The 11,897-nt window shown below is 43.5% G+C and overlaps 2 protein-coding genes across 3 annotated transcripts in view; both read left to right on the top strand.

The window, feature by feature from the left end:
- Positions 1 to 3,100: 3,100 nt before the first annotated feature.
- On the top strand, positions 3,101 to 3,775 carry LOC129510202 (uncharacterized protein C10orf95-like). Its single transcript, XM_055326184.1, has one exon. The coding sequence runs from the start codon at positions 3,101 to 3,103 to the stop codon at positions 3,773 to 3,775; it is 675 nt and encodes a 224-aa protein (XP_055182159.1).
- AKAP13 (A-kinase anchoring protein 13) overlaps positions 3,529 to 11,897 on the top strand; it is a 324,337-nt gene continuing 315,968 nt past the window's right edge. For both annotated transcript variants that reach the window (XM_055326518.1, XM_055326519.1), the window contains exon 1: positions 3,529 to 3,758. The gene's annotated coding sequence lies outside the window, so the exon portion shown is untranslated. The remainder of the gene's footprint in view (positions 3,759 to 11,897) is intronic.

Here is an 11,897-nt window from a genome sequence, read left to right as displayed (position 1 = left end):
ATATCCTTCCAAGTACCACTTGAGATAAACAAAAGCAGCTCCCCTGATAGTTCAAAGAGAGGGTGGAACTTACTCCTGTTGTCTCCTCATTGGCGTGTTTGGGGTCAAGTGCCCAACTCTAAATTAATAATTATTGCCTATGTATATAATGCATTAAAACTGGTTCAGGTCTGATCATAAACTGAAGTCATGGAACTGGGATTGTGGGTGGAGTTGGCTTCCCCTCAAGCAAGGGGCTGAAAGTGGACATTACCTCAAAGCAACATTGGGATATTTGTACCACAAAAGCACTGTCCACTTCTGTGAAAGAAGAGCCCTGGGATAAGTTTGTTCTAATGCTTCCTTTTTTTAACAAAAGTGGATGTTTTAGAAACCATGATCTCAAGAGAAATTCATGTTCTTACAACTGTGTGGATTTTATTTTTTTTCCTTACTTTGGCATCAGCAGGGACTCTCTGTAAAATGGAGTTTATCCTTGTTATATTTTTAGATATTAGAGCCTGTGTAAATCAATCAGGTAGTATGAAAATTAATAAAAGGAAACTGCATTTAGAATGGAGTCTAGTCCGGGGTGGGTGGGCAGGGGGAGCTCTTTTGCCTATCCCTCCTTGGCAATTGCAGATCCAATAGGAAGAGCCAGACCTTGCACAGGGATACTACTTTACTATCCCAGCAGGTGGAAGGTTTTCCTCCTTCCCTGGCAATAGCCTAGCCAATGAGAGACTGTCACAACTCAGCTAATGAAAAAGCCACTATACTTTGAAATGCTAGTTCACTCCATGGGATTTTTGTTTATAACAGCCTTACCCCCTCCCTCCTTTCCTCTATAAAAGAATATTCCATTTCTATGTTCTGCAACTTGCCTACGGTTCTGCTATAGCTGATGTGTCCTAAATTGAAATTCTCTGCTGATCCCGAATAAACTTATTTTTGCTGGTAAAATAACTGGCAATTTTATTTTTGAGGTTAACAAGAGATAGTAGTCAACCGAAAAGATAGTTCAGAGATATAGAATCCTATTAGAGCTTCATAAGGCCCTGGCATCTTTCGTGGCTCTCAGGAAAAGTGAGGAAATCACTAAACCCACTTCACTCTCTGGTGAAATGGGGCACGTTGGATGGAGATATTTGGTGTACTTTAGAAGGAGGAATGTTTAGTATCAGGGACACTCAGTTTGATGACCCCTCATGATAGCTCCTTCTGTACAAATTCACTCATGCAAATCTTTTGAGTTCTTCCTCTTCTCACAGGGACATGATAGATGCAAGAGAGGGGGGTAAACAGATTTCAGGGAGCTTACATGATAGTGGGGGGAGGAGACAGTAAACATACACAAATAAGCTATTTTCAGACTGAGATAAACGTTATGGAACAATTTGAGTCATATGAATGAACTAGTGGAGAAGGGGTTATTTTAGGGCAGCCAAGGATGTTTCCTCTAAGGAGGGGACATTAGAGCTAATTCCTAAATGATGAGCAAGTGCCAGCCTGCAGATAACTGCTTAGGACCTCCCAAAGAGGACGCAGAGCTCAGCTGTCCGGAAAATTTAGAGAAGACCCTTGCTTCTCAAATAGGGACCAGCAGCATCAGTATCACCTGGGAGTTTGGTAGATAGGCAGAACCCCAGATCACACCCCAGACCTACTCAGAATCCACATTTAACAAAATCACCCAGGTGATTTGTAGCACAGTAAATTTTGAAAAGTGCTGGGCTCGAGACCACCACCGGATGCAGCATGCAGCCCCCTGGGAAGGTGTAAATCCTGCTGAGGCAGGGAGCAGGGAATGATGTTGTCAGCAGTCGCTAGAAAGATGACATGGTAACATTTATTTGCTGCTGCCTTTGTAACAGAGCAGCTAGGCTCTAGGAGAAAACCATGAGATTATCACCTATGACAGTCTAAGTGATTTTCTAGGTTTACAGGAGACTGAGGCTCTTGAGGAGTGGTCTGTTCATGGTGGGATCCTTTATGGTGTAGTCAGGGCCAGGATCTAGGATACTCCTTGTTCTGTGCTGCCATGCAAATATTGACAAGGACAGATTACAGTGAGTGTTGAGGAGGGTGGGCAGCATGATGAGGTGGTTGGAAAATAATTTCACATAAAGCACTGGGAATGTTTGGCCTTGGTTTTTCCATTCTGTGAGGGTGAACTAGGAAAATACATGCGAGAACCAGGTCCACTTACAGGGAAGCAGATTTCAGCTCAAGTCTAACTCGTAGTTAATTTCTAAGATTTAAAGCCACCCCACAATGGAAGTGACAGATACACCCAGTAAGTACTCCCATACCCCTCTCTCAGTCCCTGGTGGTAAACTTGCCTGGATTAGGGTTTCCAAAAAAGAAAGTCATGCACTTCTTTTCTGTCTGTCTGTCTGTCTTTCTGCCATATCTTGTGCCAATATTTAGAAAATGAACACAGACAAATACACGTTTAAACTGTGCAAAGTGCACTTAGGTGTAGAGCTGAATGAGTTTTCATGTTTATAACTTTGTCATCCACCATCTAGATCAAAATACAGAACATTTCCAGCGCCCCTCCTCCTTCTCAGCTAATAATCCTTCCACGCCTGGGTGACCACTGTTTTTAGTTCAAACACTATCAATTCGCACGTGCTTGAACTGCATACAAGATGTCGTTTTTTACTGAGTATTTTTCTTCAGATAGATTCTTTTTTTTTATAGCTTTCTGTTTAAGCTAAGAAATAGCACCAGTGAAATAACAGTCTGATGTGATAGGTATTTTTCTCCTAATGTGTGTGAAGCACACAGACACACACACACAACTATCACAATGAAGTTTCTTCCAACCGATGGGCCGTATTTTGTTTCTCAAAAGCCTCCAGGAGGGATTTCTGAGGTCCTCTGCAACTAGAGGATTGTCATGATTTTGTGGTGATCGAGGAGCCAAAAGTTCATGGGATGCACTGTCACCATCCCGGTGCCGCCAGCGAGCCTTCCCTGCGTCCAATGATCCATCTTCCATCGAAAACACTTGTTGAGGACCTAACAATGACTCTCCAAGGCACTGACACACAGAACACTGAGCCCCGCGTTCCGCTTGCAAGTGGAAGGAAACAGAAAAGCAAATCATCTGAATATGGGTGTGGCTGGAAACCGCGGCAGCTCAGGTAAGCAGCGGCACCCAGAAGCAAGGCGGTTTCCGGAGACCCGGCGGAGAGGAGAGAGCGGCTGGGCAACCCCGAGAGCAGCCTCAGCCAGCCCCTCGCTCGCTCGCTCGCTCCTTTGGGACGCCTGCGCCGCGGCAGAGCGGCGGCGCTCAACCTCAGCCTCCCTTAGCAACCTGAACGCACCGCCCAGGTGCCTTCCTATTGGCCTCCGGAGCTTGATGGGCAGCTCCGCAGCGCAATCCCACGTCGCAGCCCCCGGCTCCGCGCTTACTCATGGGAGGGCCCGTCGGCGTTACCGCCCCCCCGGGTGCCCCGCCCCCCGGGTGCCCCGCCCCTGCCCGAGCCCCCTGTGGCGCCTGCGCGGGCGAGCTGGGGCTGTGTGCGGGGCCAGCGCGGAGCCGGAGCAGCCGCCGAGAAGCTCCTGGGCTCCGCCGAGACCGCCGTGCCCGCTCGCCGCCTCGGCCGCCGCCGCCGCCGCCGCCGCCGCCTCAGCCGCCTCAGCCGCCTCAGCCGCCTCAGCCTCGAGCCGTCGCCGCCGCCGGGCGAGCGGCCGCCTATTGTCCTTCCCGGCGGCGAGGTGCGGAGCTGCTCCGGCTGGGCCCGCGGGGGAGCCCCGGGCGCCGCACGGTGAGAGCGCAACTTAGTTGGCGGAGTTGGGGGAAGTTTTGGGATTTGGGGAGGGGTCGCGGGCGAGGCGCGCGGGCCCCTCCCCCTGCGGCTGCTCGGGGGGCCGGGGCCGGGGCCGGGGGCCGGGGGGCGGGGCCGCGGGCGGGCGGGCGGGCGGGCGGGGTGAAGGGGCGGTGCGGGGCGCCCCGCGGGCCCCCGCCTCCCCCTCGCGTCGCCCCCTCGCCGCTCATTGTCTGCTCCGGGCCCGCGGCGCGCCTGCCCGCTCTCCCAGCCGGCGCCGGGGTCCCTCAGCCCGGGAGCCGCGGCCCCTCAGGCTCCCTCCTGACGCCGGGCTCGGCGGACAAGTGCGGCGGGCGCGAGGGAGCGGCTCCCCGGGCCGGCGCCGACGGGCAGCACGCCGGGCCGCGCCCGCCTGTGGGGGGCGCCCTCCGCGGCCGCTCCCGGGCCGGGCCGGGCCGGGCCGGGCCGCGCCGCGCCGCGCGGGTCGGGGCCGGACTGCGCCGCGGGCTCAGCGCTCCGCCGAGTTCAAGTGCGGCCATACTTGGAGACCAAACAAAACAGTTTTTTTTTTTTTTTTGGGGGGGGGGCTTGCTATTTTTTTTTTTTCCCAAAAACCACTATGAGAAGAGCTTTTTTTTTCTTTTTTAATTATTATTATTTTTTTATGTGGGGAAAACCCTCAGGTTTTCTTCACCAAAACAGGTTTTTGTTTTTTTTTTGGTTTTGTTTCTGGAAATACGTAGTTTTTAACAGCAAAATGACTTCATGACATTTAAGTTTTTTAAATGTTACTGAGGAGTTCACAAGGAAAGTCGTGAGGAGTACTTTGAAAGGAGTACAATGAAAGTTGGATTGAGCAATATTTTGGTGTTCCATCTCAGCTTTTACACTCCTGGTGAAGTTATTTTGGGAGTTTATTGCCTCGGGCATATACACAACTGAAGGAAAAAGCAGTGTGCCTTTTTATCTTATTCCAGTGCATTTCCCCTCCTCCCCCGCCCCGCTTTGTTGTCTGAAGAACCATCTCATTCTTTTTTTCTAAACCTTTGGATTGCCCAGATGAGAACAAGTGCTGCATGTAGTTTTCGAAAGTTTTTTTTTTTTTTTTTTTTTTTGGCAAGTTTCTAAAGGAGTTATGATCAGCTGAGATAAATCACTTCCCTAGTTCTTGTATTCCTTGGTCTCTTGTTTTGGTTTGAAAAACCCACTTTCTTCACCTGATGAGGCTGAAGGATAGTGTCTTTATGGCATAGCACTGTACTTCTAAGCTACAACAACAAGGTCGCTTTTAGGAGTCACAGTTCCTGCTCTTAGAAGCTTGCCTTCCTGGTTGTGCAGTCGTGTGTGCCTCCTTGGGGTGGTTGCGTGGATGGAAGGGGTTGTCAGGGAGGGACATCATGGAAGCAAATGTTGCTTGCAACAGAATGTGACAAATAGGCCAGTTGCTTTTCTCCTCTGAGCTGTGATGCCATGTTATACATACTTTTGTTTCAGGATTTCTCACAAGCTTCATTTGTTTGCCTGGCTAATAGTGTATACGTTAGTATAAATGGACTCGTCCTCTAGACTGTTCCCTCCTTGAGGGCTGTTGATGGGCTTTATTTCCTACTTAGCTTTGTCCCTTCTGCCGAGAAGGACTCTTAACACAGTGCAGGTGTTCAGCGTATGTCTGAATTGGATGAAGTGCTTTGTACTTCATCCAAGCTAGTGATAGTGTGCATAGAACCACGGATTCTGGCAGCTTACCCAAAATTGACAGTTCACTTGCAGATCTGTGATGAAATTTACTTTAAAAGGATTTCTAACCCCCCCTCCCCCCCTTTTTTTTTAGGGAGATTTTATTTGACAAGAGGGAGAGTGAGCACAAGCAGGGGGAGCAGGAGAGGGAGAATCCCGTTCCCTGCTGAGCAGGGAGCCTGATGTGGGGCTGGATCCCAGGACCCTAGGATCGTGACCTGAGCCGAAGGCAGACATTTAACCAACTGAGCCACCCAGATGCTTGAAAAGAAGTGAAGTTTAAATAGTGCACTATGGATTTTCAAAAATGTGGTTCTTGTTTTAGAAGTTTTCTCCCTTTTCTGATGAAATGATTAAGATTGCTGGACAAATCATTTCACATCTCTGCCTATTCTCTTGTGAAATTGGGGAGGTAGTACAGTTTTGAAGAATATATATTTTTTAAGGTAGCCAGGTACATTTGAGTTCAGCTCCCCATACTTCGACTAGTTGTGAGCCTTTAGTAGGTTACTTAATTCCTCAAAGCTTCTGTGCTAGCCTACCATACAGTGTAGTAATATGTTTTGCAGTGTTCTGTGGAACATGGCTGAAATTATGTGAAGTACTTAATGGTGTGCCAGACATTAAGTAGATACCTCTTACCTGGTAGCTGTAATGATAATAATTTTGATACCTTTAAATGTGATTTGAAGTAGTTTTAAAAGTCTGATGCTTCTGAGTTTAGTGATTTAGCTATTTCTTTCATAAACAAGAAATCCCGAGAATTGTCTTTAGTTGAATGTTTTTTTTAAAGGAGCTAGTTGAACTGAATGTTCATAGAAACTGTTATATTCCCATTAACCTTAACGGGTCTTTGGGATTTGCAGAATGGCTTGGGAGAATATGGCTGTGCATTTATAGTGTTTAGGAAATGGTGACAGATGGGTTGTTTTCAACACTTGTAGTAGGATATCCGAGTTAGTCAGTTCTAGCTTTTCTACCTTATTTTACCATAGTCTTGAAAAATAATAGGGATTATGACTACATTTCTCAAACTCAGTGTAAGATGGGATGGACTGGGAGTTAATATAGTGTTAGCATAATTCTGCAACATTAGCAAATCGCTCACTTCCCCTTCAAGATAACACCTTTGAAGGTGTCACCATTTGCGGAAGGAAGCATTGATTTAAATCCATTGTACCAGCTCCGTGTACACTATTCATAGTACCAAATGGAGTAGATATATTCTAGAACCTGTAATCAGGACATTTCTGTATATTGAATCTCATCTTCCCATTAGTTTTCTTATAAAATAAGGGTAAAAAGACATGTAGGGTTATAGTAAACCTTCAAAAATTTTATCTGGTCAGACTCACAGATTGAAGAAAAAACATCTCCGACAAAGCTAGATGAATAAACTTGGACTTTTTGACAATATTTTCTTTTGAAGTTAATATTTAAATGCACTTGAATAGACTTCGTTATTAGTGATGGGGACAGGGGTGCATTTGGAAGCAGTGCTCCTGAGTCACCGTCAGCCTGTCTTACCACTGTAAATGGGGAAAGTGGGGGAAGATGTTAGTGGAAGGAAGTTTGTTTCCTTCATACTTCCTCCTATTTATGGTCTTGAAGGCCACCTGTGGGTTGTTTGGGACAACAAACAAATAAATAGAAGATGAATAAATAACCCATTTTGTCAGTCCTTGCTGGGGGATGGACTACTACTACTGAGATACTGTGATTGTATGAATATTTGTGTGGAACAATAGTATGCTTTCCTTTTTTACTTCTTCAGAGCTGTGTTCAGAGCCTGGCAAAGGTGGATATGAGTGTGTTCCTGTGATGCGGGTATTGGGGTGGGGAAAAGGAAGAAGTGTGGGGAATTCACCATTTATGTCACTCTGTAGACTGTTTGGAACTATGCTTTTGAATTGTCACTTCTGATAATATCATAAGCCCATATTTGGCCATAGCCTCTACCATCCAAAATGGCCAGTTATTCCTGAATGGTTAGGAATTAAGTAGGCATGTCACAGTGTAATTGGTTTGTCTTTTAGACAACTAAAGATGTCAAGTTAGGGAAAAGCATATAGTTATGTAAAGAATTTCATGGAACTCAAATTGATTCTCTAATGGTGATCTCTACTAAAAAAAAGGGGGGGGGGCATGATATGGAGCCACATGTCTGATTTCACATCCAAACTTTGCTGTTTATTGGCTTGTGTCCTTGAGCAGCTGCTTCATCTGTCTCAGAAGATCTTTACTTGTAAAATAAAAACAAATTTAGTATTAATCATCTATCACATGACTGTCGTGAGAAATGCAGGAGATAAAATACAAATGCTGTGTCATTTTGTAACTTTATTGGTTGGCTGCTGGTTTGGATAAAATTAAAATCCTAGTTGAAAAGAGGAAAACATCCAACTATATTGGTTTTCCTTTTTTTTTTTTTTAATAAAAGATAATTAAAATATACTGTATTACCATTCTCCTTGCTTGGGAAAATTGATATGTTTTACTTTGGCTTTTCTCAGTTTTCCTTCTATAACATTTGTCATGGAATATTTTCCTAGACTCTAAAGAAATTTCAGTTCACGATGCTTGCTGTTAGACCTGAGTTACTGTGAAATCACAGGAACTGACTTTGGATGCCAATTCTTGAAGTCAAGTTCAACCACAATAAACAGTGAACAAAGAATGTCAGAATATTTCAAGAGTACAAAAGAAGCTAGTGTAGTTGTCTGATGTTTACTGATTCATTTTCTAAAATAATTTTTTTGATTGGTTATCTCAGATCAGGGGACTGTGCCTCATGTGTGCCAGATGTTATACTCTGTGTTTTACCTACATTTCTTATTTAATTTTGAAAACAAAGCTATGAGGCAGGCATTATTATGCTGTTTTAGTATGGGGAAACAACCCCCAAAGTGATCACAGAGCTATTAAACTAAAATTTGAACTCTGATAATTCTGGCTCCAAAGGTTAGGCTTTTCACAATATTGATGCTGTAACCTAGAAAGAGTATATTGTTTTTTTTTTCTTTTTTTTTTAAGAGTATATTGTTAAAACAAATAAGTTTATTGAAATACTATTTATATAGGAAAATGTACCTGGTTTTAGTATACGGAGTTTGACGAATTTTGTCAAATGTGTCCATGCAGATCACAGCACAAAATATGGAGCATTTCCATCATCCTGGAAAAGTTTCATTGCAACTCTGGCCAGTACTCCCCTTGACCCTCACCCCGTGCCTGCCTCACCCTAGGCAACCTTAGTCTCTCTGCCCTCTGTCATTGTTTTGTCTACATTAGAGGTCCTCAAACTACAGCCCTCAGGCCAAATCTGGCCTACTGCCTGTTTTTTTTTTTTTTTTAAATATTTTATTTATTTATTCATGAAAGACACAGAGAGAGGCAGAGACATAGGCAGAGAGAGAAGCAGGCTCCATGCAGGGAGCCCGGTGTGGGACTCGATCCCAGGTCTCCAGGATCACGCCTTGGGCCAAAGGCAGGCACCAAAGGCAGGGACTCAACCACCGAGCCGACCAGGCATCCCTACTGCCTGTTTTTGTAAATAAAATTTTATTGGGACTTGGCAGTGCTCATTTGTCTGTGGCTGATTTGGTGCTACAGCGGCAGGAGAGTAGTGAATAAGAGACCCTGTGGCCCGCAAAGGCACACATTATGTACTGTCTGGCCTTTTACAGAAAATGTTTGCTGATCCTTGTGTTCTACATAACCAAATGCAGTGGTCACAGCTAAAAAAAGGAACAATTTTATTATTATGCAGTGCATATTCAGCTTTCCCTATTTGTCCTGCAGATATCTTTCTTGAATTGATTTAAAAATTTAACCAGGGCAAAATCAGGGTTTACTCAGTACATTGTTATCTCTTTAGTCTTTATTTTCTCATTATTTAGTGTATAATTTATATTCACTAAAATTCAGTAGCATTCTGTGAGTTTTGACAGACGTAGACATTCACATAACCACTATTTCAATGAAGATATGTATGGAATGGTTCCTTTATCTCCTAAACCAAATTCTTCTGAGCCCCTTTGTAGTCAACCCATTTTCCACTCTCAGACCCTGGACACTATCGATCTGTTTTCTGTCTCCATGTTTTTTTTTTTTTTTTTTTTTTTTCAAAACGTCATGCAAATGGAATCATACAGAATGTGGGCTTTTTTTTTTCTTTTCATTTGCTTAGTGACTAATGATGTTAAGCATCCTCTCATGTAATTATTTGCCATTCTTCAAATGACAATGCGTTCAAATGTGTCTGTTCAAATTTTTACCCATTATAAAGATTAAATTGCTTTATTATTGAATTTTGAGTGTTCTTTTTTTTTGTGTGTGAAGGTTTATTTTAGAGGGATGGAGAGAGAGCGAGCGGGGCAGAGGGACAGAGGGAGAAAGAGTCTTAAGCAGATTCCCACTGAACATAGAGCCTCACGTGGGGCTTGATCTCATGACCCTGAGATCAGGACCTGAACCAAAACCAAGAGTTGGATGCTTAACTGATTGAGCTACTCAGGTGCCCTGAGAGTTCTATATGTATATTCAAGAATCAGATACATGATTATTGTTTGCAAATACTTTTTCCTAGTCTGTGGCTTATCTTTTTATTCTCTTCTTTTTTTTTTTCCCTAAAGATTTTATTCATTTATTCATGAGAGACACACCAAGAGAGGGAGAGACAGAGGCAGAGGGAGAAGCAGGCTCCATGCAGGGAGCCCGATGTGGGACTCGATCCTGGACCCCGAGATCACGCTGAGGTGAAGGCAGACGCTCAACCACTAAGCCACCCAGAGTCCCTCTTTATATTCTCTTAACGTCTTTTGAAGAGTTCTTTTGATAATGTTGAAGGTTTTTTTTTTGTTTTCTCCCATGGGTCATGTTTTGGATGTAATATCTGAGAAATCATCACCTAACCTAAACAAAAACACTTTTCCTGTATTTTCTTCCAAAAGTTTTATAGTTTAAAATTTTGCATTTAGGTTTATGATTCACTTTGACTTAATTTTTCTAAATGGCTCAGGGTATGAATTTATTTTTTTGCTTTTAGATAAGCAGTAGTTCCAGAAATTACTTTTTTAAAGTATTTTTATTTTTTCAGAGAGCATGCATGTGACTGGGGAGAGGGTCAGATGGAGAGTCAGTCTCAAGCAGACTCCCCACTGAGCATTGGGGCCTCATACAGGACTCCATCTCCTGATCCTGAGATCATGACCTGTGCTGAAAGCAAGAGTTGGACGCTAATCAGCAGTCACCCAAATGCAACAGTTTTAGAAAATACTTTCTCCATTGTATTACCTTTGTTGAAAGTCAGTTAATCATTCTACCTGTAGGTCTATATCTGGATTCTGGATTCTGTTACATTGATCTGAGTCTTTCATTTCATCTTTATCACACTGTTGATTATAGGTTTATAGTAAGTCTTGAAATCAAAATGTGGTTTCTCTAATTGTGTTACTTTCTCAGAAATATTTTTGAGTATTCTAGTTGCTTTGCCTTTCCAGGTACATTTTAGAATCAGCTCGTTACTCTCAGGTACCTTTTAGAATCAGCTTGTGGTTCTCTGTAATCCTGTTGGGATTTTTGATTGGCATTGAATTGAATCTATAAATTGTGAGAATTGACATCTTAATAATATTGAGCCATGAACATACCAGAACTGTTTTTTGGTATTTTCTTTCTTTTTTTTTTTTTTTTAAATTTACTTATGATAGTCACAGAGAGAGAGAGAGAGAGAGAGAGAGGCAGAGACACAGGCAGAGGGAGAAGCAGGCTCCATGCACCGGGAGCCCGATGTGGGATTCGATCCCGGGTCTCCAGGATCACGCCCCGGGCCAAAGACAGGCGCCAAACCGCTGCGCCACCCAGGGATCCCTGTTTTTTGATATTTTCATTAGTGTTTTGCATTTTTCAGTAATTGGACCTTGCATGATATATATATATATATATATATATATATATATATAATGTTTTCTGATACTGTTGTGAATGAAGCTTCTACAATTTCAATTTCCAGGTGTTCACTGGCATATATTTTAGTTTTAGAAGCCTTTTTTGTTTGGGATTTTCTACATAGTAGTGTCATCAGCAAATACAGGCAGTTTGATTTCTTCCTTTGCAGTCTGCTGCAAATGTTCTTTATTTCTTGCTTTATTGACCTGGCTAGAACCTCCAGTGTGATGCCGAGTAGGAGCATTAAAAGTGGACATCCTTTATTCATATTAGGGGACAGAAAACTTTCAGTGTTTCACCATACATATGATGTTCCAGGCTTACCCCAGAGAGAATGTGGGTTTGGGTCCAGACTACTGCGGTAGAGTATCACAATAAAGCAAGTCAAATTAATTTTTTGCTGTGTTTATACTGTAGTCTATTAAGTATGGGAAAGTGGTGTTTTTTTTTAAA

Source organism: Nyctereutes procyonoides, unplaced genomic scaffold, assembly GCF_905146905.1.
Source record: "Nyctereutes procyonoides isolate TBG_1078 unplaced genomic scaffold, NYPRO_anot_genome, whole genome shotgun sequence".
Classification (NCBI taxonomy): domain Eukaryota; kingdom Metazoa; phylum Chordata; class Mammalia; order Carnivora; family Canidae; genus Nyctereutes; species Nyctereutes procyonoides.
Note: the sequence above shows the minus strand (reverse complement) of the source record. Positions and strands in the feature narration are given on the sequence as shown.